At 29.7% G+C, this 24,811-nt stretch overlaps 8 protein-coding genes across 14 annotated transcripts in view; 5 read left to right on the plus strand and 3 right to left on the minus strand.

Annotated features, from left to right (window-relative positions):
- Positions 1 to 539: 539 nt before the first annotated feature.
- LOC139996294 (endoplasmic reticulum-Golgi intermediate compartment protein 3) lies at positions 540 to 3,974 on the plus strand. 2 transcript variants are annotated; one of them, XM_072020586.1, is made up of 8 exons: positions 540 to 791; positions 1,179 to 1,337; positions 1,415 to 1,531; positions 1,611 to 1,651; positions 1,733 to 1,797; positions 1,869 to 2,092; positions 2,160 to 2,288; positions 3,314 to 3,974. In XM_072020586.1, the coding sequence occupies exons 1-8, from the start codon at positions 677 to 679 to the stop codon at positions 3,649 to 3,651; spliced, it is 1,188 nt and encodes a 395-aa protein (XP_071876687.1). In that variant the 5' UTR covers positions 540 to 676; the 3' UTR covers positions 3,652 to 3,974. The 2 variants fall into 2 exon arrangements, with proteins under 2 accessions (XP_071876687.1, XP_071876688.1); XM_072020587.1 differs by having other exon boundaries at positions 544 to 761.
- LOC139996301 (reactive oxygen species modulator 1) lies at positions 2,297 to 3,092 on the minus strand. The gene is made up of 3 exons (XM_072020598.1): positions 2,953 to 3,092; positions 2,575 to 2,708; positions 2,297 to 2,500 (listed from the first exon to the last, which is right to left on the minus strand). The coding sequence occupies exons 2-3, from the start codon at positions 2,700 to 2,702 to the stop codon at positions 2,392 to 2,394; spliced, it is 237 nt and encodes a 78-aa protein (XP_071876699.1). The 5' UTR covers positions 2,703 to 2,708; positions 2,953 to 3,092; the 3' UTR covers positions 2,297 to 2,391.
- A 60-nt stretch (positions 3,975 to 4,034) lies between the features above and the next one.
- Mterf3 (mitochondrial transcription termination factor 3) lies at positions 4,035 to 5,954 on the minus strand. The gene is made up of 2 exons (XM_072020584.1): positions 4,406 to 5,954; positions 4,035 to 4,315 (listed from the first exon to the last, which is right to left on the minus strand). Exons 1-2 carry the CDS (start codon positions 5,385 to 5,387, stop codon positions 4,038 to 4,040), a joined length of 1,260 nt encoding a protein of 419 aa, XP_071876685.1. The 5' UTR covers positions 5,388 to 5,954; the 3' UTR covers positions 4,035 to 4,037.
- A 2,489-nt stretch (positions 5,955 to 8,443) lies between these two features.
- On the plus strand, positions 8,444 to 11,007 carry LOC139996298 (alpha-tocopherol transfer protein-like). The gene is made up of 3 exons (XM_072020595.1): positions 8,444 to 9,240; positions 9,384 to 9,747; positions 10,609 to 11,007. Exons 1-3 carry the CDS (start codon positions 8,939 to 8,941, stop codon positions 10,864 to 10,866), a joined length of 924 nt encoding a protein of 307 aa, XP_071876696.1. The 5' UTR covers positions 8,444 to 8,938; the 3' UTR covers positions 10,867 to 11,007.
- A 1,212-nt stretch (positions 11,008 to 12,219) lies between these two features.
- LOC139996015 (alpha-tocopherol transfer protein-like) lies at positions 12,220 to 14,862 on the plus strand. Its single transcript, XM_072019986.1, has 4 exons — positions 12,220 to 12,342; positions 12,950 to 13,240; positions 13,946 to 14,309; positions 14,426 to 14,862. Exons 2-4 carry the CDS (start codon positions 12,960 to 12,962, stop codon positions 14,681 to 14,683), a joined length of 903 nt encoding a protein of 300 aa, XP_071876087.1. The 5' UTR covers positions 12,220 to 12,342; positions 12,950 to 12,959; the 3' UTR covers positions 14,684 to 14,862.
- Positions 14,863 to 15,221: 359 nt separating this feature from the next.
- LOC139996016 (uncharacterized) lies at positions 15,222 to 17,639 on the plus strand. Its single transcript, XM_072019987.1, has 4 exons — positions 15,222 to 15,370; positions 16,061 to 16,250; positions 16,575 to 16,789; positions 17,090 to 17,639. The coding sequence occupies exons 1-4, from the start codon at positions 15,356 to 15,358 to the stop codon at positions 17,246 to 17,248; spliced, it is 579 nt and encodes a 192-aa protein (XP_071876088.1). The 5' UTR covers positions 15,222 to 15,355; the 3' UTR covers positions 17,249 to 17,639.
- A 209-nt stretch (positions 17,640 to 17,848) lies between these two features.
- LOC139996284 (uncharacterized) overlaps positions 17,849 to 24,811 on the plus strand; it is a 105,405-nt gene continuing 98,442 nt past the window's right edge. The window contains exons 1-4 of one of the 2 annotated variants that reach the window (XM_072020556.1): positions 17,849 to 18,332; positions 18,415 to 18,561; positions 19,058 to 19,123; positions 19,197 to 21,974. In XM_072020556.1, coding sequence (XP_071876657.1) covers positions 18,195 to 18,332; positions 18,415 to 18,561; positions 19,058 to 19,123; positions 19,197 to 21,956 — 3,111 coding nt within the window. In that variant the 5' untranslated portion in view covers positions 17,849 to 18,194 and the 3' untranslated portion in view covers positions 21,957 to 21,974. Of the gene's footprint in view, positions 18,333 to 18,414; positions 18,562 to 19,057; positions 19,124 to 19,196; positions 22,859 to 24,811 lie in introns of those variants that run through there. The other variant, XM_072020555.1, reaches the window with a different exon arrangement.
- Positions 22,481 to 24,811, minus strand: part of Synd (protein kinase C and casein kinase substrate in neurons protein Synd) — a 58,573-nt gene continuing 56,242 nt past the window's right edge. For all 5 annotated transcript variants that reach the window (XM_072020583.1, XM_072020581.1, XM_072020578.1 and 2 more), the window contains one exon: positions 22,481 to 24,763. In XM_072020583.1, the coding sequence (XP_071876684.1) occupies positions 24,651 to 24,763 (113 nt within the window). In that variant the 3' untranslated portion in view covers positions 22,481 to 24,650. The remainder of the gene's footprint in view (positions 24,764 to 24,811) is intronic.

The raw sequence follows: 24,811 nt of genomic DNA on the forward strand, positions 1-24,811 counted from the left end.
TTACTAATACCTTTCTATCATTTTCATTATCCTTATTTCCTACAATTGCTTTTTATTGCCCACACTCGGAACATAATCATAGGGTCATGTATCTCTTGTCCATCTTCTACTCTGAAAATTACAAAATGAAAGACTTAATTTATAAATAATTATAAACAGGTTGTTTTATGTTTCATAATGAATGAATTTTATATTTCAATCTGAAGAACTAAAGTAAAAATTAGAGCTGAAATTATATTTTATTACAAATACAATCAACTATTTAACAAATATGTATCTCTGATCTATAACCATAAACAGGGACGACAATGAGTTAATTACATTTTGAAACCAATTTCCAACATTAATTTCAAGATATCTATAATTGTTCTATATGGTAAGGAAAAAAATAAATACCTGGAATTGAATAACATCAAATATTTTATATAAACTGAAGAATGAACTCTGTAAGAATGAACAACTTTAAATGAACTTTATGAATATGTCTGAAACATGATTGGTTATCGAATGCACTTGATACACCCACGATGCACCGACGACAACCAATCAAATACTATCATTTGCTACGTTTCTAAGTTGTCGCATTGTGACATATGCATTCCGGGAAAAGTTAGCACGCCGAGTGTATTTCACGGTTCAAACCGTGTTGAGTAGTTTATCTTATTATTAACTGATCATGCAAATATTACGGCAATTAGACGTGCACCCAAAAGTGCGCGAAGAGGCGGATATTCTCGTACGAACCTTCAGTGGTGCCGTTGGTAAAATGTTTCACTTGTCAAATCTTAAACGTGTGCAACTTATCGGTTTTATTCTGCTACCAGTATACTTTTAACTATTAAACAATTTTGTTAATTTTCTGCAGTCGTCATAATGTCGAAAAATTTTAAAATTATTCTATTCTACAATCTGAAACATTATTTCAAGATATTATGTGATAAACATACTTAACCTCAAAAGTTGATAATACTTAACGGAAGTAGAATTTCTACCATTCTCTTGTTTCTAAAATCGAATACCGTCATTCCTTATACTTTATTGAAACTGTATTTCAATTTTTGCATGTATTTGTTAAGGTTTCCACTATCTCATAACTATTGTTTACATATTTGTTATCAGTTGCCATAAATAAAGTTTACAATCTATGTTTACTATTTATGTACCCCTCCATGTTTCAGTGACAATTATTAGTACCATTATCATGGGTATTCTATTTATATCCGAAGTGAATTATTATCTTACTCCAACCCTAAGTGAAGAATTGTTTGTAGACACTTCAAGGGGTTCAAAATTAAGAATTACTTTAGATATAATTGTACCTACGATATCTTGTGATGGTAGGTGTAGATTATTTTATGAATATAAATGCATTATGAGTAATACTGACATGTATATTAAATTAAGTGTATTGCAGTTTTATCAATAGATGCAATGGACACGACAGGTGAACAGCATTTACAAATAAAGCATAATATATTTAAAAGACGCTTAGACTTAAATGGGAAACCTATAGAAGATCCACAAAAAACAGGTACAAAATAATATAAAAGTTTTAAAATATTTAAGTTAAATAATATAAATTTAATACCTTTTTCTTCATTTTATTGTAGATATTACTGACACAAAAGCACGTAGTAAAACAACACCAAAGGTAATTGAATTATGACTCTTATAGGTCTATTTTTATAATATAAGTTTTAAAACTTATACTAAAACATAATTTTTTCCATAGACAGTAGAAAGCACTACTGAGAAAGCATGTGGAGACTGTTATGGAGCTGCTGGTGATATTATCAAGTATAGTATTACAAAAATTTATGTATGTATTTTATAAAATATCCATCATACAATATCAATTAACTTCATAGATGTTGTAATACTTGTGAAGCTGTAAGGGAAGCCTATAGACTTAAAAATTGGGCACTTCCTGCTGTAGGAATTGTAAAGCAATGTAAAAATCACGAATCAGTAGAGAAAATAAAAAATGCCTTTATTCAAGGTTGTCAAATCTATGGTTATATGGAAGTAAATAGAGTGGGTGGGAGTTTTCACATTGCACCAGGTGACAGCTTTTCTGTAAACCATGTACATGGTAAGTGAAAAAAAATATATTATCTTTTGCATAAATTAAAATATTATGATTTTTATTTTACTTATAGTGCATGATGTCAAACCATATACATCAACGCAATTTAACATGACCCACAAGATTCGCCATTTGAGTTTTGGACTAAATATCCCAGGAAAGACGAATCCTATGGATGATACCACTGTAGTAGCAATGGAAGGTATGGCCTTGTTATATAGAAACTTTTTATTAAGAAATTAGCAGAATATCTTGATACTACACTTTTTTGTATCCTAAATCTTCAACGTATCAGTCTTCAAATACTAGCATCTTATTCCGCTTCCTATGGCCATGAATGTTCCGAATGTTCCACCACCTTGAATCATCGCTTTTCCAACGTTGTTTACCAATTCCCTTCCTCTTAGTCCATATCTGGCAATAAACACACACCGTTAGCTTCTCATTTCAAAATGTCCAGAATTTAATCACCATAAATAAATATGCACCTAACAACAGAATACCCGCCAAACAGAACACCAGATGCCATACCAACACAAAATCCAATCATAAAACCAAGCTTCATCCTATCCCAGCATGAAGGAGCTTGTTGATACATGCCTGGTACGGCCGGCATTTTATTCTACGAATATAAATTTATAAAAATATATAACTTTAACTTTTTTTTAAAGAGATATTTCATGATCAACATTAATTATAATTTCTCATTTTAATGAATTTAGTACGTAAAACTAATTTTTAGTCAATCATTTAACATAAAATTTATAAAATTTCCTTAACACATTGTGAGCCATGATCTGAATAAATCATATTTAGCTTATACACAAAAAAATGTATTGACGTTCATTATAGTTAACATCACTCACGATTTAAGCGTACGACTTTGGAACTTCTGATTAGTTTTCGTTTTATTACGATTTTTCGTCTTTTACTGGTAAATCCTTAGCACAATTCGTTCGAGCAATGTAAGGAAGATGCCATGTCAGTTTTTCCGTTTACAATGCAAGATGGCTGCTTCTTCTATTTCCGTTCTCTATGACGTCAATGATAATGGCGGACTATTCGATTAATACGTAAATATTTCGATTATGAGAACGTTTTACAGAAAGTTCTTATACTTTCAATTTTGAAATATTAAACTATTAGACTTCATTCAACACACATTTGTATTAATTTGTGTCATTGCAGTTAAAACTCTACTTAGATATTTTGTTGTTTTTGTTTTAGGTGCGATGATGTTTTATCATTACATCAAAATTGTACCAACGACCTACGTGCGCGCTGATGGTTCCACGTTACTGACAAATCAATTTTCTGTAACTCGACACGCCAGACAAGTGTCTTTGTTTAGCGGCGAATCTGGAATGCCTGGTATATTCTTTAATTATGAATTAAGTCCACTGATGGTAAAATATACAGAAAAAGCGAAATCGTTCGGTCATTTCGCGACGAATGCATGTGCAATTATCGGTGGCGTATTTACAGTTGCTGGATTAATAGATTCGCTATTATATCATTCTGTCAGAGCAATACAGAAAAAGATAGAATTGGGTAAATACAATTAATATTTCGATCAGCTTATAAGTTTGAAAAGTATTATAGAATATTTGAAAATATCTTGTACGATGGATGATTTGATCTTACACGTCAGTTAAGAAGTAACTTAATCTTTTATCGAGCGTATTATTAAAAACATGAAAAAAAAAAAGAAAATGCTGATGTAACAATATAAAATTTACCAATTTTTTACATTGCCTAAACTTGTATTGACACAACACATTAAACATTTTTGTATAAGATATTTAAAACTGTAAACATAAAGGACTATAGGAATATGTAAGAATACCTAATATTTAAGTAAAATATATACAATAAAGGTTATACTATTACAACAAGAAGGCTGAAAAAATATAAATATTTATTAATTTATAATTTATGTTTATTTCCAACATTACAAACTCTTTAGAAAATCATTGTAAGTTCGAATAGATGCTTTTGCAACTTTTCTACAAAACTCATCATCACTACCTTTGATTAAATTTAATAGTGACACATATAATGGTTTTGTAGGATCATATTGGTCTCTTTTTAATTCTAATAAAAATCTATGTCTTCTTTCAAGCCTGCTTTTTCTACACAATAAAGCCTGTGGTTGCTGGCTTATAATAGTATGTGACAATTCCATATAATTATGGAGGTAATCAAAAGTTTTCACCACTTCAGTCCTGGCTGTAATTAAAATAAAACATTTTCACATCTAAATAGATAGAATAAATGTATTCCTATTAATATATTATTAGCATTAATTATCTTAATTACCTCGAATCATGACACGTGGTGCCTTAAGCAAAATAAGATGTGTTTCTGGCACATTAAAACCCATTTCCTCTTTTACAGCAAAGGTACTCTTTCTTATGCGTTTCATATCATATGTTATGAGCTTTGGAGATTTTACTGCTAAATTTCTTGTTTGAGAACCATTTAGTCGAAAATTATTTTGAAAATAACTTAATCTGCTATCTATCTCTTGCGTCTTGAAAGCCAACCACGGAGGATGTATGTTTACTATTCTTTGTATCATTTGTATGTTAAAGTTATGAGCTCTCAAATACCTTATTCTTGTATGAAGATCATCCAAGTTCTCTTTAAAAACCTTAGGATATCTGGTAATGAAGAATCCAAGATTTTCTGAATTTACACCACAATCATGTAAAAATTGTATGTATGGTTTCATATCTCTTTCAAAGTCGAGTTTCAAAAACATTTCTAGTATTTCTTTGTTTGCTTCTAATTTATATAATTCAACTCCTAATTTAACTAACTGTTGAATTGTATGTGAGTCGTTCGCAAATTTTGCAAAATTATAAGTTGCTGTTATATTAGGTCCAATGTCAGACAGATCTTCATCGCAATGATCAAATGGTCCTGGTAGTTCTTCATTTATATCTTCCAACGTATCATTTACTTTGCAGACATTTCCTGCTAAAGATTCAATACTACATAACTGTTGCAATTCATTATGTACTTTTGTCACACTACTATTGTTTTCAATATCTTCACTTCTTTTTGTAAATGCATTATTTGTTAATTTCTCAGTGTAACCTATATTATCAGCCTTAATATTCTCTGATAAGTAAGCTTTTTTATCATTAATATCTGTTACTTTATCCTTAATTGCATCAGTTGAAGAGCAATAAAAAAGTTTGGAGCTTTTAGAAACGTTTTGAAAAATGAAATTTCTGATTTCAACGACATTGCAGGGTTTTAAGTGTAAAAGTGTATACAACCGTGAAGTCATCATATTTAATGATAAAATTACATGGAATATTATCTTTTAATTGCTAAGAAATAACAAAATAAACTTCCTTGTACTACACATTAGTACATATGTATATTAACAACTTCGTATATGTGTTTTACTACAAATAATCTACAGTCACAGGTAAAGTACGTAGTAGGTTAAACATGCAATCCAGTTTTGCATCACACTGCATTTGTACGTCACTAACGAGGAAACGAGGTATACTGTGTATATGAAAGTTTTTTTTTTTTTTTTAACGTTTATTTTTGCCAAGACTTGTTTTTTAATACATTTTAGTAATTCACAATAAACTATGAATTTTAATAAGATGTATTAGGCAAAAGTACCGATACGCGACGGTACGACGTAGCCATGCTGTATTGTGCATCGGAGTTTTTACAATTTTTTGAGTTTTTATTCTTGTGTTGGGTTCCTGGATTTAAGCCGCTGGATTTAAGGAGCTGGATTTAAGGAGCGGAGCTTTTGTGTGTTCTTGTTTTTGGTTGTTGTTTCTGTCCTGAAAACTTGGCCGCAAAAACAGGACGCGTATATGAAAGTGTGTTGTAATTTGTGTGATCAAATACACTGCAGCGACAACTGTGCCATCGTCTTTCACGGTAAATTGAAGAATTAAAAGGCACGTGTTCTGTTGTAAAAAATAAAATCGATGTAGTATATTTTATTTCACTTCAATATGAGATTTATATAATTTATTTGATATTGTATTAAGATACGTACTTCGAGATTCTATATTTTTGATAATAATAAATGAAGATTTTCATAAGTGAAAAAATAAATGTTTTAGATAAATATTATTAAGTTTGGCAATAACCATCTACAAATAATAAAAAATTAATACATAATTTTATTTTTAGAAGAATGAAGTAGCTTTTATATTCTTTTAGAAGCCAATCTTTTAATAAAACTTAAAATGACCAAACTTCCCACTTTTCATTAGTGTTACGTATTTAATTTAAAAATATATGTCGTTAATCATCTTATTTAGTTTTTATTCAAATGCAATTTAAATTAATACTATTTTTGTTTTTTTTTTATATAATTCAAGGTAGAATTTTATTTAAATATTTAATTGATCAATTAAATAGATATATCATACGTATAAACATTTAATTAAAAACCTGCTCGTCTTACATTTTGATTACATATAAATTTTTTATAATTTCCTCCTTCTGATTGCAATATATTAAGAAAGTAGTTATTAAGTTATTCGTAGAAGTAGTTAACGAAACTTACTATTTAATATAATGTAATTGCTTTAGGGTTGCCGTACCTTTAATTTGCACTACATGTCTTAAAGTGTCGTTCAAGTTGAAGGAAATTGAAGGTTTCATTATTGCCGTGTATTTGTATTGCATGCTGTTATCTAACGATGTAAATCACTATTTCACAATAATGAGCAATTACGTATATAAATATAAGTTCTATGTACTACATGCATAAGTTCATAAGTGTAAAACTTTCTACTTTTGCGCACTTCAATTTATACAGGTACTTTCCCATTTAAAAATTTTATAACGATTTCTCTATCACATATCTTAAAATCTTCTTCCTAGGTTTTTGATTTCTTTTGTGCAACTTTATAATGGACAAATTCATAACGGAGAAACGAGTAAAAGTAATTGAATTTTCGAATAATTATGTCGCTTAATTTCGCGAGCTTCCAAATTCAACTGGCTTTACCGGTCACTCGATTTAACGGCATCCGACTTCTTTCTGTAGAAATATTTGTAAGAATGCGTGTTAATAAACTCGAAACAATATAACAGACAAAGAACAATATCCAGGAAGAAATTCAAGCCCTGGGACCCGAAACATTAACAGCTGTGATGCAGAACGTAATGGAAAGAGTCCACGCTTGCGATACAGAAAACAGGGATCGTTTACGCCACATTATTTTCCGTTTCTGGATTAAAAATATTTCCACTTTGTGTATTTTATAGCAAAAAATAAATAAATAAATAAACGCAATTTATTAACAAATAAAAAAAGTTATACAACTTTTAAACGGAAAACAGGGCTTACGTGCCACCCTGTACGATTACACTTTTTTGCGTAAGAATTGATGCTTCTTTCTTTAAAAATAAATACTTAGTAAATACTTACGTAGTACATTTTGTTAATTACCTTCTGTTAATGAACTTTGCCTACGATCATTATAAATATCTTATATTCTTGAGAATTTTTTTGCAGATAATCGCAAACTCATAACATCCGTGTTCAAAGCGGAACAACAAGGAACTAGATCAGAAAATGATTAAATTAGAAAGCGTCGCGATTCCTTTGCGGCTCCGGTGAATGCCTTTTTTATTCCAGCGGATGCTTTCATAATTCCTCCGTTGATGCTCCTCTGTGAAAATTAATTAACATTATGTGTAACAGCATGACGCTTCTATCGACGAATCTAGGCGTGGTGCTTTCAACTTGAATCGGTTTATGCAGTCTACTGTTTATGACTTCATATACAGGTACACTGCCGTTTACAAATATCATAACATCATATAGAATACAACAATTTATACAATTATACATTTATATAAATAATTCATTTAGATTAGCGAAGGAATTATACAAATAATTGATATGGATCATCAAAGGATCAATCAACTATTCTGCATTATATTATTTGATTTTACTATAACAGTGAAGAATTTTTACAACATAGTTGTAGATTAAGCTAATGAAATTGGTTATTATTTAAAATACATATATTTCCATATGAGATTCTTATAAAATTGTACAATCACGGGCAAGTTTTACGCTATAAGAGCGAACAGTTTAATAGAAAATTTCGTGCTATAATGGTAAAACATTTTTTAACCGATTTTAACCGAAATGAAGAATAGACGAATTACTCCATTTTCATAATTATCGATAGAAATATTATCTTCACTTTATCCTTATTCCTTTCTCTCTGTTCTAACTCATTATAAAACTATCTTACATGAAAATTCACATATTACTTATAACAAGTCGCTAATGATTTTCCACTTTTATCTCATTTTTCTCAGTGTCCTAATATCCACCTATGAACCGTGTTTACGCATAATTCATAGATGAAATGATCGAGAATGGTCTAATATGTGTTTTCGTCTATCGTAATTATCATCTTTTTCCAGCGTACACTCTAACGATACAAAAATTACAATATTCCTGAATCGTAAACACACACATTTGCCGTGCGTTGGCCTAATGCTACCTTCTCCACACGTTACTCAATCAATTTACGGTCTGAATTAAAAATCAACGCGCCCAGTGTTTCTTTCAGTCTTCGTTAAGACTCCAGACCGATCAGTGATACCGTTTTTGCCTACGATTAATTTATTCGCGTACAAGATTTCCGCGTTAGACTTTCCTGCATCGATGTGTATCGGTGAAATTATCGTGAATCAGTGATCAAGAAGTCTTCAAACATTCAAGGATTTGACGCTAAAGATCGTCGCAACGCGACAAAAATTCTTGTGCATCTTCAGAAGAACTTGTTGTTTGATTCGTTTGTTCACAGTGCAACTGGTTTAAATTACGAAACGAAAATGGTCAATAAAAAGATGATCCCTTTGCCTTATCCTTTTTCCTTGGAGGAAGAATTGAAAAAAAATTCGGAACTAAAGATGTCGGATATCGAAATGTTGAGAGAGTGGTGTGATAAACAGCAACATTTACCTAAACCATCTAATTTGCATCTCATTTTGTTTCTTCATAGTAATTATTATAGCATGGAGGCAGCTAAGAATACTATAGAGAATTTTTTTACTATTAGATCTCATGTTCCTGAGTTTTTTGATAACAGAGATCCTTTGGGATCCAAAGAACTGCGGCAAGCTTTTAATGTTGTGTAAGTTTTAATCGGTTGTTTGATCGTTTCTATTATTTAATTGTATAATTTGAAATTTTCTTCGTTAGTAATTAAACCTATTAATGTTACTAGTTTCTTGATTAGTAGATAATTTGTAATTAATCTCTCTTCCTGCGCTGTAGTTTCAGTTCCGAATTACCCGGACTCTCGAAGCATGGTTACAAAATACTCTTCGGAAAGTTAATGGATACTAATCCATCGCACTATTCTTTCGAAGATAGTAACAAGAATATCTTCATGGGATGCGATTTGATCGGTTTGAAAAATGGCACTTGCGATGGCTATATTTTTATCGCAGACGCATCTAACGTGACTCTTGGCCACGTAGGGCGGATGAATCCTATGGGGATGAAAAAGCTAGTGATGTACGTTCAGGAAGCCATACCTGTTCGTATAAAGGGCATACATTTTATTAATACTCCTTCAGTGATGGATGTCATCCTGAATATGGCAAAACCGTTTATGAAAAAGGAACTTTGGAACATGGTAAGGAATTTTATAACGAGATTCAGAGTTTTAGTTCCATCATTAATTAATATAGTTGTATAACAATATAAAAAGATTGAAAGTATCTGCAATTTTATCCGAAACTGCTGTTCTATTCGTTTCTTTTTTATGTTTATATACCAACAGATGTATACTCCTTTTCAAATTTCGAAATATATTTTATTCGTGAAAGGTGATAAAAGGAATATGAATAATATGTTGAATGTTAAAACCAAATATTTTGACATTATTGGTATTTTAATAACATCTGTTGAATTACAATTTTTATTTTGTATTTATTGGATAATTAATTATACACCAGTTAACGCGAATTTCCTGGTATTGTACGTATCGATTACATTACATTAGTTTCATGATATTTCGCTCACGTATTACGAGAACATCAGTGTATCATTTGTAATTTATGTATTATATATGTCTTTTTCGACGACGGCTTACATAAGAAATAATTACTTATCTATGTTAGACTCTGCATAAAATGATAATTTTCCGCTCTGTAGAGCAACAACGGTGATGCATTTCTCGATGCTAAAAGTGTTACGAAGTAGGTGCATTATTCAATGCGTACGTGAAACGATATCGCAATTACCATATTAATCCTTAAGAAATTATTTTTCTTCTCATCTAAAATATTTGGTAATATTATCGATAATTTTTATTGAAATGAATAATTTGTACTAGCAACTCACGGAAGTATTTGAACATAGTGAAAATAAAATTCAAGTGAAAACACAAAGCACGATTACCAAGTAAAAATATTTCTTTAGAAATTCTCCGATATATTCTTTAAAGTTAAATATTATTTTACATTTCACCAGATTCCTTTTTTTTCTTTTTTAGATACATCTTCATTCGTCGTTAAAAACGCTGGAAGAATACATCTCTCTCGATCTCTTACCGAACGAAATCGGTGGAAAAGCTGGATCGCTAGCTGAAATGCAGGAAGCGCGGATAAATGAAATCGACAGTAAACGAGAATGGTTCCTCGAAGAAATGAAATATGGCAAGGTGGACGAGTCGTTGCGTATTGGAAAAAGTAACATCGCCAATGATCTGTTTGGTGTCGAGGGCACATTCAAGAAGCTCGACATAGATTAAGAAAGCATCGATCTCATATTTTTTATTTAACGAACAATCTCCTCTCTGTATGCGACTTTGTGAACAATTTTTGATATTTAAACTCTGAGAAACCTATTTGTCACGCGTATCTTATAAAGAGTAATAAAGATTTATTACCGTTCACGCGTTGTGTTCATTTTGTTCGATAAATCGTTGTCTTGTTTTTTTAATTTTTCTGTTCGTAACAATCTCATTAACGGGAATTTTTGACGAAAATAGTATACAAATTTAAACGTATGCTAGTAATTAGAGCCAGTAGAATTCTTCGGTTCTACGATTAATTATACCGCTACGTACTAATTGCTACGTGTTAATATTTACAGCTTCGTACATTTTTTGGATAACAAGATATATTCTTGGTAATTTATCAGAAGGAAATTTTCGAAATCATCTCCTTTCAATTCTTTATGAAACTCTTTCATGTATAATTTCATAAATAATTTCAAGAAAATATTTAAGTTGTACAAAGTTGTAAGAAGATATTTTAGAAAACTGGTGCTCGTTATACACGTATTTCTTTTTGATAAATAATCATGATAAAACTCATGTACCTAATGTAAAACTTTAAACAATACAATTATTAATCTAATAAATGGACTATTACAAAATAATCACAAATACAGATAATAATCGACTAGTTCGCCGATCTTTTTGGCTAAACAAATCACTCTTATTACTGATACCTTGCAATCTAACGTAAAACTGACACTTTGTCTACATGTGCATCATTTTAAAGTCCGACTTCGGTACCGTAACCTAATAATTTCCTTTAATGACAAGTTCCTGTTTGCAATATCGTGGGACATATTATTCAACGTCATGATGTCTTTTATTCCTATCCGGTACATTACGCCTATACATTTTTGCTTGATCAGAATGATAAGAAAAAATTTTATCGTAATAGTTTAGTACTTGAATTAATCTCATACATTCCAGAATTTAAATAATAATTTCCACTAGTTAATCATTATTAAATAACAGATTACCTAACATTCCCTAATATTCTTAATATTAATTATCTGATATTTCTTAATATTAATTATCTGATATTTCTTAATATTAATTGCTCCATATATCCCAGTATTTCTAACTAGCTCAACATCCTTAAGTTTAATTGTTTATATTTCTTTTAAATATCATATGTAAAAGTTATCTATGTAAACATTTCATTACATGTTTACACATCTCATCGATTTTATTATGCACCATAAGTAGTTATATAAAAACATATCAATTTTCATAAAATCCTATTCAATAGGATTTTTCATGTCACGATAAGATATATAATTTGGCACTTGGAAATCTGACGACCTCGACTGTCACGCTATGTGTGATTATCTGATATTAACTCATTCCATCACTCGATTGTACTCGGATCTCTAAAGAAGTTAGTACTATTCAAACCGCCACCGTAGTATCGCGTTGAAGTGATCTTCAGGAAATAAGCTTTCCTTGGTATTACAGTGTTCCATTTCTTTCAAACATTTCGTTTTAAGTATTCGATAAATCAAATTACCACTTTCGTTAAAAATTTTCAAGGCCATAAATATAAAATATTAGTATCATCAATTTATTCAAGAAAATTAAATAGGAATTTTTCCAAATCGATATCTCAAAATTAATCATTCATATCGTGAATATTTTATTGCTTGAACATTGTATCATTGGAAAATTAATAATTTACATCTGAGTTCATTATTATATGTAAGAATATTTTATAAATATTATCGTACATTTTTTAAAATTATTCTTGTATCGAAGTTGATAACTAAATTATATCGTTGATAGTTTCTGTTGATATTTAAAATGATATATACTTCATGTATACATGGAAATTACAAGATTCTAGTAAAATCTGTATCTTAAATAAGAAAAACATTCTTTTCACCCAATGAAACTGCAAATTTGCAAAGATAGAACAAAACCGGAAGCTACAAATTAATTAATAAGTAAAAAGTTAGATAAAAATTAAGTTTACGTATTTGTTCAAAATTTAAAGACTGTGTTTTAAAGTTACCTTGTGAATCTTATGATATAAAGGAGATTTGTCTAATATTTGAAGGAACTCAAACATGGCATCCCAAGGAATGAAATACGAAGATGAGTTAAAGAATAATCCAGACCTGAAAGAGGAAGACATGCAGATGTTAAGAGACTGGTACAAGAAACAGCCTCATCTACCACAAATAACAGATCCCGAATTGGTGTTATTTCTACATAGTAATTACTATAGGATGGAACCCACAAAAACGACTATTGATGCATATTACACTGTGAGGAGCCACGTACCTGAATTCTTTTCCAATAGAGATCCTTTAGGGTCAAAGGAATTAAGGAAATCTTTTCAGACAATGTGGGTATACTTCGGTCACTGATAGCTCTAGCGTTAAAGAATTCGATTTCTGTAAGCCATATACATATATAGCGTATTATTATTCCATTATAAATAATAATTACAACTGAAATTGAATCTAGTAACTAAAGGCGCCTAACAAATACCATACGTGCTTCATCTTCACAGTCATTGTTCTTAATTAAAATCTCACGCATTAATCTTCTCGCGTTTAATTATCTTATATTACGTATCATATTACACTTAATTACTAATTACACGCACAGAACCCATTATCTGTTCTTTGCTAATACATGTTATCGTTCACAAAAAAAAAAAAAAAAAAAAAAAGAAAAATGATCATCAACGTATTATATTATTTAGCAGGTTGTTCAGAGAATTCGTTATATTTCTAATAATCTACATAAATTTTTACTGTATATTTGGCGAAATTGCGAAAAAGCGAAAAGATGATCAAAGAAGAGCTCGTAAAATTATAAATATATTAGATCTGCGTGTATTAATTAATAAAATTCTAATCCTTATTTGTAATTCCAATTCTAATTAATATTTACAGTAATAGATTATTTCTTTTCAAATTTCGCTACAAATCTTCTGAATAACCCGATATTTAAGCTGAGCGTCGAAAAATATAGATCTCTTAATTAATCCTTATAATTAGTAATTATGGAGTTTTTAGTAATTTAATAATTATTGGATTTTTAGAACTATTCAAGTCTTAGAGACGAAAACGCCAGAAGGTTACGCTATTCTTTACGGAAGACTAATCGATACGGATCCTTCGAATTATGTTTATAACGATGCAATGAAATTCCTGAGCATGGTGCTTGATTTGTGGCTTTATAAAGAAGGCACAACTCAGGGACACATCATTTTATTCGATATGAAGAACGTTGTATTCGGTCATGCTGCTCGATTGAATCCGATGGGTTTGAAGAAATATCTTTTTTATTTGCAAGAGGCATTGCCAGTTCGCTTGAAAGGGTTCCATTTTATGAATATTACGAGCGTGATGGATGTGATACTGAATATGATGAAACCGTTCATGAAGAAGGAATTGTTAGACATGGTAATAGAATAGTATTGGTACAACTTGCACTTCACATTTATTTCAAAATTAAAAATTTTTAATCTCGAAACCCGCTGATGATATTATTAATAATTGATTATATTAATTTGTTACAGCTTCATACACATACAACTTTGGATACAGTAGCGAAATTTTTACCAGTAGATATATTACCAAACGAGGCAGGTGGAAAGGCCGGTCCGTTAATGCAACTCCACGAAAAGTCTATCAAAATGCTCGAGGATAATCGTGACTGGTTTTTGCAAGAAGAACAAACAAGGCGTGTTAATGAATCATTGAGAGCAGGTAAAGGGAAAACAGCGACCGATCTGTTTGGTGTTGAAGGCACTTTCAAGAAACTCGATATTGATTAAATATTCAACTGTTTATACAGATTTAAACAAATTCGTTAAAGTCCATCCATTGAGATAATTTGTGAATAAAATGAGTATAAATGTTTTTCCTTCTTTTTTTTTTTCTATTTCTATCCTACGTATTGTAAATTTATTCTAAAATATTTATTTTATAATAAATATACAAAAATTATAATTAATTTTGTTTCATATAATATTAGTTTCTCAATGATTTCCCCACTTCATTATTTTCTTATGAAATTATACATAGGTAGTTTTATTGCATAGATTTTCCAGATATAGAATTTATTTTACTGAATTTTATTTTCATTAGCTTTTTATAGAAAATATATTTAATATAGTAGAATTTTATTCGGATATAATTATTTGGTAATTTCAATAAAATCTCTCTTTTCACATAATTTTCATTGAAAATTGAAGCAAAAATTGATAACAGATTCGATCTAGAGATGTTTAACGCGTTAAAACACGTTATAATATCACCACTGCTCGTTTTAATTATTTTACTATGAAAAAGAATGTTTACTATGTTCGAAGAAGCGCCAATGTTAAAACAGGCTCAACACGTATTGCCTCCACCTTTTCGTTAGTTTCTTATATTACTTTCACTGGCAGAGTATCTCAGTTTATGTCGATTCGTCTATACGAAAGTGTCGACTCATAGCAGCCAAGATGAGAAATCTAATGGTATGTACATCAATTTCACCATATTTAATATCATCATCGTTTGATCCATATCAATATCATTATATAATTCTTCGTAATATTTTAATCGCGCCATTCTTAATTTTTACTAACACCATATATCTTAATTTTTATTAACTAAAGCATCAATTAATTCCAACGTATTTTAAATAATAATTTCGTTTCATTCGGTAAAACATTTGATACGTGAAATTTAAAAAAATAACTAAAATTTAAGAATAGAAATAATAAATACTGTTACATCGCGTTTTGATTTGTTCGTTGAAGTTATTATTCCTGATTCCGTAATCAGTTTGGTATTTATGTACTTCGTATACAGGTTTCATCTTTCATCATCCGAACATACGATTATTAATTTATTCGTTTCTTATTATTTCACATAATTACAATTACCGATTAGTTTTTTATTTTATAAGTTTTATATCTCTATAAATATTGCCTATGAACTTAAAATAGAAAGAATTGCTAATGAATATATATATATATACATATTCTTCATATTCTTTTTAACTAAATTGGTAATTCTATTGATAATTTAAAATATTCATCTAATAAACTAAATTCATAATTGTTACTCAATTGTAATTGTACAAAAGTGACGTCAACTTGTATTACATTCGACTAATTGGTCGGCGTACATAGCTAATTAGATTTACTATACTTTCGAATCAGATCGCAATCGTTCTGATTAGCCCCTGCCTGGGGGACGTATCGCATCTTTTGTCAGAATATTCTACGACGACTACAACTACTCCACCACCGCCTCCTAGACCTTACAGTTTTCAATACCAGGCGGGACGATATCCTGGAAACATTGATCGTGTTCATCAAGAGAGTGGAGATGGCGCTGGACATGTTCAAGGTAATTATTTAATGCTTCTTATGAGGTCATTATTATAGGTTATAATTAGACTATGGATTTTCATGCATTTATACGGAATTTAAAGACAGAAAAATACACAGATTGCATATAATATATGAAGATATATAAGATATTTACATATTTATTTAACTTCTGTCATGTGTTTATTGTTTTACATAAAAATAATTTTATTCGTGTTTGTAATCCTGTTTATATTTAGGACAAATATCGATAAATAATATGTATTCAATTTATAAATTGTCTTTATTATATAAATAAATTGTAATTATTTATATAATATAATTGTAATTGTTTATATTTTAGGTTCTTATTCCTTCATTGATCCCAAGCATAAAATACGAACAGTTCAATATGCTGCTGATGAAAGTGGATTTCACGCATCTTTAATAAATTATGAAGATACTATCGCTCAACCTATCGATTCTGAAGCTGTGAGACTCGCGAAGGAAAAACATTTTCGATTATACCAAAAAATTGCCGAGTCAAATGCTCATGGCGTCCCAATCGATCTACCACGGGTAATAAACATGTAGTTGTGCTTGTTAACAAACAGTAATAATTAAATTCTATAATTGTTTAATTAGCTGAAGGATTATTACCTGGTCTGGATACTACGTATTTACTGTTTATTTACTCTCTATTAAATGTGTCGTTTTTCCAAACCATTGAGATGTAAAAGAATCAAATTAAGATTTAAAATCGAAAGACCCAAAGTACAATGTACAAGAACAAATATACTCGATTAAGGTTCAATTTTATTGCTAGAGAAGATTCGAAACGGTAGCTTTCACTTGATGATCGTGTATGCCATCTTACAGGATTCGGCGAGTGTGGGGAGAGCGAAGGACAGACATATTCAACTCTACCAGAAGATAGCCGAGGAACATGCAGCAATTGCGAATCAAAGAGAGGCAGCACGACTAGCTTACGAAGCTACTTCTGTAGTAAACGATGTAAATCCTGACCATGCGTATTAAACTTATTATACTTGTTGACGAAAATGACTTTGAAAACACGATGACATCGAGTATTACTTTAAATGATCACTTTTAATGCTATTACGAAGAATTATGAAAAATGAAAGTTCATTTAATATTGAAGAATGAACTTAATACTCAAGAATCTAGATTTAAGATTTAATGTACAGTCTATTTAATCTAATTAAATTACAAATTTTAACCACTCAATAATAATGTATGTTTATCATTATGTATGTTCTGCATCTCAGATAATATGAATGAAATCTTAATAATTCAATGTATTTATCGATTTTGTTGGGAATAACGTTAATCTCGTATGTTTTAATTTGTTATCATTTGTTATTGTAACATTAGATAAATTACAATTAAAATACGAATACCTCTACAATACTTTTTTTTATCATAAAACAGAAAAATCTTTAAAAAAACTTTCTCGAAAAATCGTACACCTCGCATCAATTCAAGTAACGACCCACCTTTATCAGAAGATGGCGCGTCAAGGGTGCATGAAAAGGTAATTGAGACCACGATCATAAGCATGCATTTATACATACATAGTCTAAATGCTTACACAGGTTTGGCAACTTGCGTGTAGGAGAAAGGCACTTAACCTACAAAAAATATTTCACAAGTAAGGTGCTTCAATCAATTTGTTAGAGTTCGTATCTATTTCGTCGTGTAGCGCGATCCTGCTTTTAACATGTTTATGTACATTAATTAAATATATTTAACCTACGTACATTAAAATAAGTAGACACGAATTTTCGCGGGAGTTTTAGCAACGATTCGTGTGTCATGAATATATCATGAACAGTTTTATTTCGATAATATTTCGATCTATCGATATTACAACCACCGTAGTTCACTCGTAACATATTCAGAGTGTTCCGTATCAATACAGATACGCATAATCATATTTTGTATTTTAGAAAAGTTGAGCAAAATGTCGAGAAAACGTAAATTATCAACTATAAAGGAAAGATGTCGTATTTGCCTCATTGACCATGGATGTATGAAAAATTTATTCGATGAAGTTCTACAATCAAAACTAAATGATCTGAGTAAATGTACTTCTATCAATGTATGTTTATACCATCTTTTTAATTTTTGTAATTAATTTTATACTTGTTTGTGTCTTATAATGGATATTCTTTTCTTTTTAGATTAAAGAAGAACATGGAATGCCAGATATTATTTGTCATATATGCCTCTACAAATTAGAAATGTGGAACGAGTTTAAGGAACAGTTTATACGATCAAATCAAATGTTGTTAAGTCAGTTGGAACTCATAGGATCTTCTGATAATGATGTAAGATTATTTAGCGTAAACCTTAAACTTTTAATTATATATATTTAGACACATTTAAGAAATAATGGTGCAAAGCATAAGGTTAATTTCACTAATATTAATGTTCATAAGATAGTGTTATGCATGTATTATAAAAAACTGACTATATTTCTTTATATTATGGTAAAAATAGAACTGTAACTTAATTAATTAGGAAACTACAGGCACAAAATATGTGCTAAAATTCAAATTCTCAAAATTTTAATTTAAACTATTATAATCTTTAGTCTACCATTTATATACAGAATGTTTCAAGATTTAGTGGTTCAACTTTGTCAGTATATTCCATGAATTTAAATACGAAGAAAGTGTTATGTATAAAAACTTGTATAAAATATGCTGACAAAGTTTTACATTTATATAGAATATATAGAATAATATTCTCTTACATATGTCTATTAAAATAATGTCTCATAGCTTTATAATTTTCTTATAACTTTATAACTTTAATTTAAAGAACATAGAATCATGTAATAACTTGCATCAAAGTGGAGAAGACAGTTTCTCTGATTCTTTTGATAAGGTAATACTAATTGTAATAACACATTTCTTTTAATTAATCACATACAATTTTATAAGAAAATTTATTATTTCAGAAAAAACCAAAATCAGATGTGCCACCATTAATACCTTTACAGTTTACAAATACGGAAAACATAACAAATCAAACGATGCTAAAGGATATGTATATATCTGAAGATGATGTTACATCTTCGAAAGACTCCTCGCAAAAAGCTCATGATGCTTCCAATGATGATAAATGTAAAAATGATGAAGAACAAGAAATTAAAGATAATGCTCAATTAAAACCAACCTTAGTTCCAATGAAGATCAAGCCATTAATTGGGAGGCGTAATATAACAGAACGAAGGAAGGCATCGACCAAAAGATGGGTTGCAAGAAAAAAGGCACTCCTTGCAGCAACAGGAGAAACTGTTTCAGATACAGATTCTATGGCTTCAGACGATACGCAGCTATCACCAGTACAGAAAGCAAGAGCAAAGACAAATATGGATAAAGAACTTGAAAAACAAAGAAGATTGGTCAAAGTGTTAGAGAACTTGCAAAACACTTTGGCAGATAAATATGAACATGATAGAAATGATTTTGTGAGTTTAGACAGTGATACTGATACACATAAGACAAGATCTCTTAAAGACATAAATTCTGATGGTTCTTTAACTGGAGCAAAAAATATATCTGCTAAAGGAAATATTAAACAAGATAAAGCAAAGAAAGATACATTTTTCGAAGACTTAAAAGAGAAAGAAATTCTTCCTAATTCACAGTCAGAAAAAGTTGTTCAAAAAAAATCGCAGAAGAAAGATGAAACGGAAATAACCGAAGATACATTTACACCATATTCAGTAAAATCAGAATTAGATATTGAAGATGCTACATATATTGTTACGTCTACATTAATGCTTGCTGGACCCCATTATTTAAATAAAGCAAATTTAAATACCTTGTCAAAGGAATCTAAAGATGGTAGTATTGAACAAAATTCTCAAGACAAAAATACCGATATTATCGATGCTGTGCAACTTCGTAGGATAAATCCAATTCCAATAGATGCTAATAATAAAAAATGTGTCGAAAGATGTTTGAATATAGAAGTAGAGGGAACAGAGGTAGAAGCATTAAAACGCATACAAGTTGAGTTAGCAGGTTTTGTAGAGAAAGAAATGAAATACAGATTATTTGGAATGAGTAATGATAGTATAAGAAGAGATAAGATAGGAAATGACTATAAAACTTCGTATCAAACTCTAGATCAACAGTTGAAAACTATAATAGAAAAGACTATAAAGAAAAATTTCGAATCGTCTATGATGAGAAGTTGTGGCACTGATCTTAATTCATATTCTCAACAATTTGGGACAGTCTCTCCAGCGTTTGTAAAGGAGGCAATGAATTCTAAAAAGTACCAACCAAAAGTCATATTAAAACGTTTGGACATTACAAAAGAAAGTAAACTCTACAATATTAATAATATGCATGTTTTAATTAAGCGTACAGTTAAGAGCAATCTTGGTGGGCCATTTAGTATGGTCTCTCATAAAAGACAAAGTGTACCACCAATAAGATATAATGATTATAATACTTCCGCTTTGGATTCTGACTCATATTTATCAGATGAAACTTCTGAAACATTTAGGACTGATAATAATGTACAAAAGTCACAAGAAAATAAAGAACAAAATAGTGTCGTAAAACAGGTAGATGAATCGAAAGCTGCGGATTCTAATATTACTAAAAATGAACATCAAATAGAAATTCAAGAAAATATTTTTCAAATTACTTCATCGCATAATGAAAAACATATATGTGGTGTATGTGAGCAATCATTTACTAATCGTAGTGATGCTATTACACATGTTCGTATTCATAAAACAGAAACCACTATATTGCGACATAATAAGCACAAAATGATGCGATGTAAAAGATGTCATGAAATAGTAGAAGCTAGATTCGTAAAAGCTCATGTATGTAAATCTACAAAGCAATACATTCATAAATGTTATGTATGCAATTCTACGTTTCGAACTGAGAAACTGTTGGTACGCCATTTAGAAAGTCACGATCAGTCTGAATTTAATATAGAAAACATAACAAAAGGAGAATCTCAGAAGTTAACAAATACAAACACATCACAGAATTCGAAAGACACAGTATACTTAAAGTCAGATAAACTTTCGAAAGCAGAGAATAATTTAATTATGAAGTTAGAGAATTCTAGGACAGGAATAAGTATTGAGAAAATAGGAGTAACCAAAGGGAGAGGAGATACTGTGTCAGGAGCAGAGAAACTAAAGGAAACGTATACTTGTTTCGTATGTGACAAAATTTTTACAGATGAAGAAATATTAAAAGATCATTTACAAAAGCATTGTGATGATATGAGCGAGGGTGATCAAAGTCCTGGCAAAGAGCAGTATCAATGTGCAATCTGTGGGGACTCATTAGAATCTGAGGATGCATTGGAAGCACATGTTGAAAAACATTTGTTTGATGAAGAGGATGATAATCCCAATCTTATTAGTATTGGCAGTGAAAATGATAAGTCAAAGGATGAAGTCTATCAATGTCTGCAGTGTACAGAAGTGTTTAATTCAGAGATGTTACTAGAAATGCATATGCAAGCTCATGAAGAAGAAGCTGCAATAGCAGAATGGGAGAAACAAGGAATAAAAACTTATGAATTTCAGTGTATGATTTGTGATGAACTTTTTGAAACAGAAGAGGATTTATCGGAACATTTAGATATACATAATGAAACTGCGCATGTTTGTCAATTATGTGATAAACCATTTTTCAGTCTTGAAGACTTGCAGAGACATGTTGCAACTCATTAATTTAATTACTCCAATTATGTTAATTACTCTTTACATAGACTGAGAATTCCGATGTTTTCTACATTAATTACATACTACATATAATGTTGTATGTAATGACTCTCGAATTTGTAATTTATAGTGTAATCAACAAAATTGTGTTCACTGATATAGTATATATAAACATGTATAATAATTTACAAATATATTGGAACTTAAGGATAGGTTTCCAAGTGCATGTTTATATTGCTTCCATTTTGATATCTATTGAATTCTATTCCACTTTATCTGCAAGTAATGTTTAACTTTTTTTACATTAATGCATCTGCAGATGTTCGTATAATTTAGAATCATCAAAACTAAATGTAAACAATATGGTTATTTATAAATTAAACGTAGGGATTTTGATTATGATAATTACGTTAGTGTAAAATATTATTCACAAGCTATAAAAGATTTCTTGATCTATATGTACATATATTATGTAATGAACAGACGATATTTCATATGTGTCGATATAAATATATATATAATATAATATCATATCAACATATAACGAATTATAATATCAAAGCTAACCAAGCATAATACTTATCAATGATTAGAACCAGGAGCGATTAAATGAACACTTGTGTATAAATTGTAATCTGTTTCGTTCAATGAAATTTAATATGTATGAAATTTAATGACTATCCAAATATATGTTTTTACATAACATAATGTTATACAATAATTTCTTTCTTGAAACAATTTTCACTCAACTGATATACATTTTTAATAGTTCTGGCCAAAACCATGATTATTGAATTCAGTTTCGCAGTTAACAAACGAATTTATCATACCATAGTTGTTTGTAAACTTAATTGGCGTTTATGAAAATGTATCGACGCATTGTTGTGATATTTGTAAGTGAAAATAGTTGCTGCATGATGTATTATGTAATATTTCGTATATATGCTATTTATTAAGTTATACATAATAAATTTTATACACAAACTATAATCTATTTAACAACATCATGGAATCGCGAACACTCTTTACAGAAAATAATTTGGAGGACTAATGATGTAAACAATTACAAAAATCAGTCGCTGGCTGAATTGTAAATGTTATTATACTCTACTATATTTACATAAATATTGTGTATAGTAACACGTTATTTACTCGTGACGAATAACTAGCATTTATCACTATATACCATGAAAACTTGACTTGACTTGTAAGTTGATTCTCCTGCACGCATTATAAAATAAAAGAATATTTAAATAACAAATGACTTCATTAATACTAACTCTCAAATTTGTCTCGTCATATAGAAAATTATAAATGCTTTTTTTCTCAAACCATATAAATCTACAGTTCGTTCAATTTCATAATCACTCCGCAGCACTGTTTTCAATATTAACTTAAACACGTGTTTCTATACTACAAATATTTCCTGAAAGCATATATTCGTGAAGGTACGTCGATTAACTTAATAGCAAGTAATTTGTTGCGAAAGTACATATCTAATAATCAAAATTTTGCGCTTTCACTTCCATATTTTTTCAATTGTGTTACATCTATCAGAAAATGGATAATGATTATATGAAATACCTTCAGTATTATATATTTCATTTTATATAAAATTTTTCGTTCAATTAAAAAAGATATTATGACTTTATTCTCATAAATGATCAACATTGCTTCAATATAAGAAATTATGTACAAAAAAGCACATTAACCAATGACGAAAACTTCTCATTATAACTTTTTATAACGTGAATATTCTTATAATATTATAATTTTTAATTATAATATTTCATTTCTTATATATAAATAATTCTCTTTCTCCCTTCATTTTTTTCTCAACATTAGAATATTGTAATTATTAAAAACAAAAAAAAAAAAAAAAAAATAAAAACAGAATAAAGAAAAAGATTGGACAATTCTGGGTCCCAAATTTTATTTGCCTGATACGTCTTATGTATTCTTCAAGTGTTCTTTTTTTCACTTTCCCATCATAAAATCTCAACTTCGCTAAACAATTGTAACTTTACATACCGTTTATGTTCTTAAAGCTATTATATACAACGATACCATTCGGAAAGAATAGGTTTTAATAGTATCATTTGAATAACAATAAATTAAATATACTTTTCGTCGCGCTAGCCAAAATATTTCATAGCAACAATGCTAATAATGAGTCGAAAAATGTTTTGAAATTGTACAGTACCTCAAAAGTCTAAACTTATAATATACTCGTGTTGTATGTGTATCCATCTTATCGTTTAGCGCTAATTTATAGATGGATATAGAGAACCCTAACTATCTATGGAAACCAATTACCCATCAGGAGTAAAAGTTTCGTTTTTTAAGTTCTATCGTATCGACCCTACATCGTTCTGAGAAATATATTGAAGTAGATGTATGCAATTTTTTCTCTTTTCACGCTTATAACAGTTTTCTTTGAATTTCAATCGTAACATCGAGCCGTAAGATTTTATAATCTTTCTCGTCTTTTTCAACGTTCATTATATATCACACAAAATGAACGATCCCTAATTATTATTTAACGACATTTACAAATTTTCTTATTATTTTTTCAACGAACTTGCTATTTCGTAAAGAAATAAACAACAAAATAAAAATTTCGTTCTTTTCCTTTGCTTTCGTATGCGTGTTACGTGTTAAGTAACTAACAATGTTCATGTAATTTGGCGTTATGTGGTAGCTTTACGGAGACACAAGTTCTACGTAGTTTGCCGGATAGAGACCCACTCTACCGTCTTTTCGTCCTTTACACCATCCTTGCTCGTCTTCGTCTTCTAATTTATCGAATACATCGCCTATGAAAATTTAAAAATTATTTTAATCGTATTGTATATACATGCATA

This window comes from Bombus fervidus, chromosome 17 (genome assembly GCF_041682495.2).
Source record: "Bombus fervidus isolate BK054 chromosome 17, iyBomFerv1, whole genome shotgun sequence".
In the NCBI taxonomy this organism is placed as follows: domain Eukaryota; kingdom Metazoa; phylum Arthropoda; class Insecta; order Hymenoptera; family Apidae; genus Bombus; species Bombus fervidus.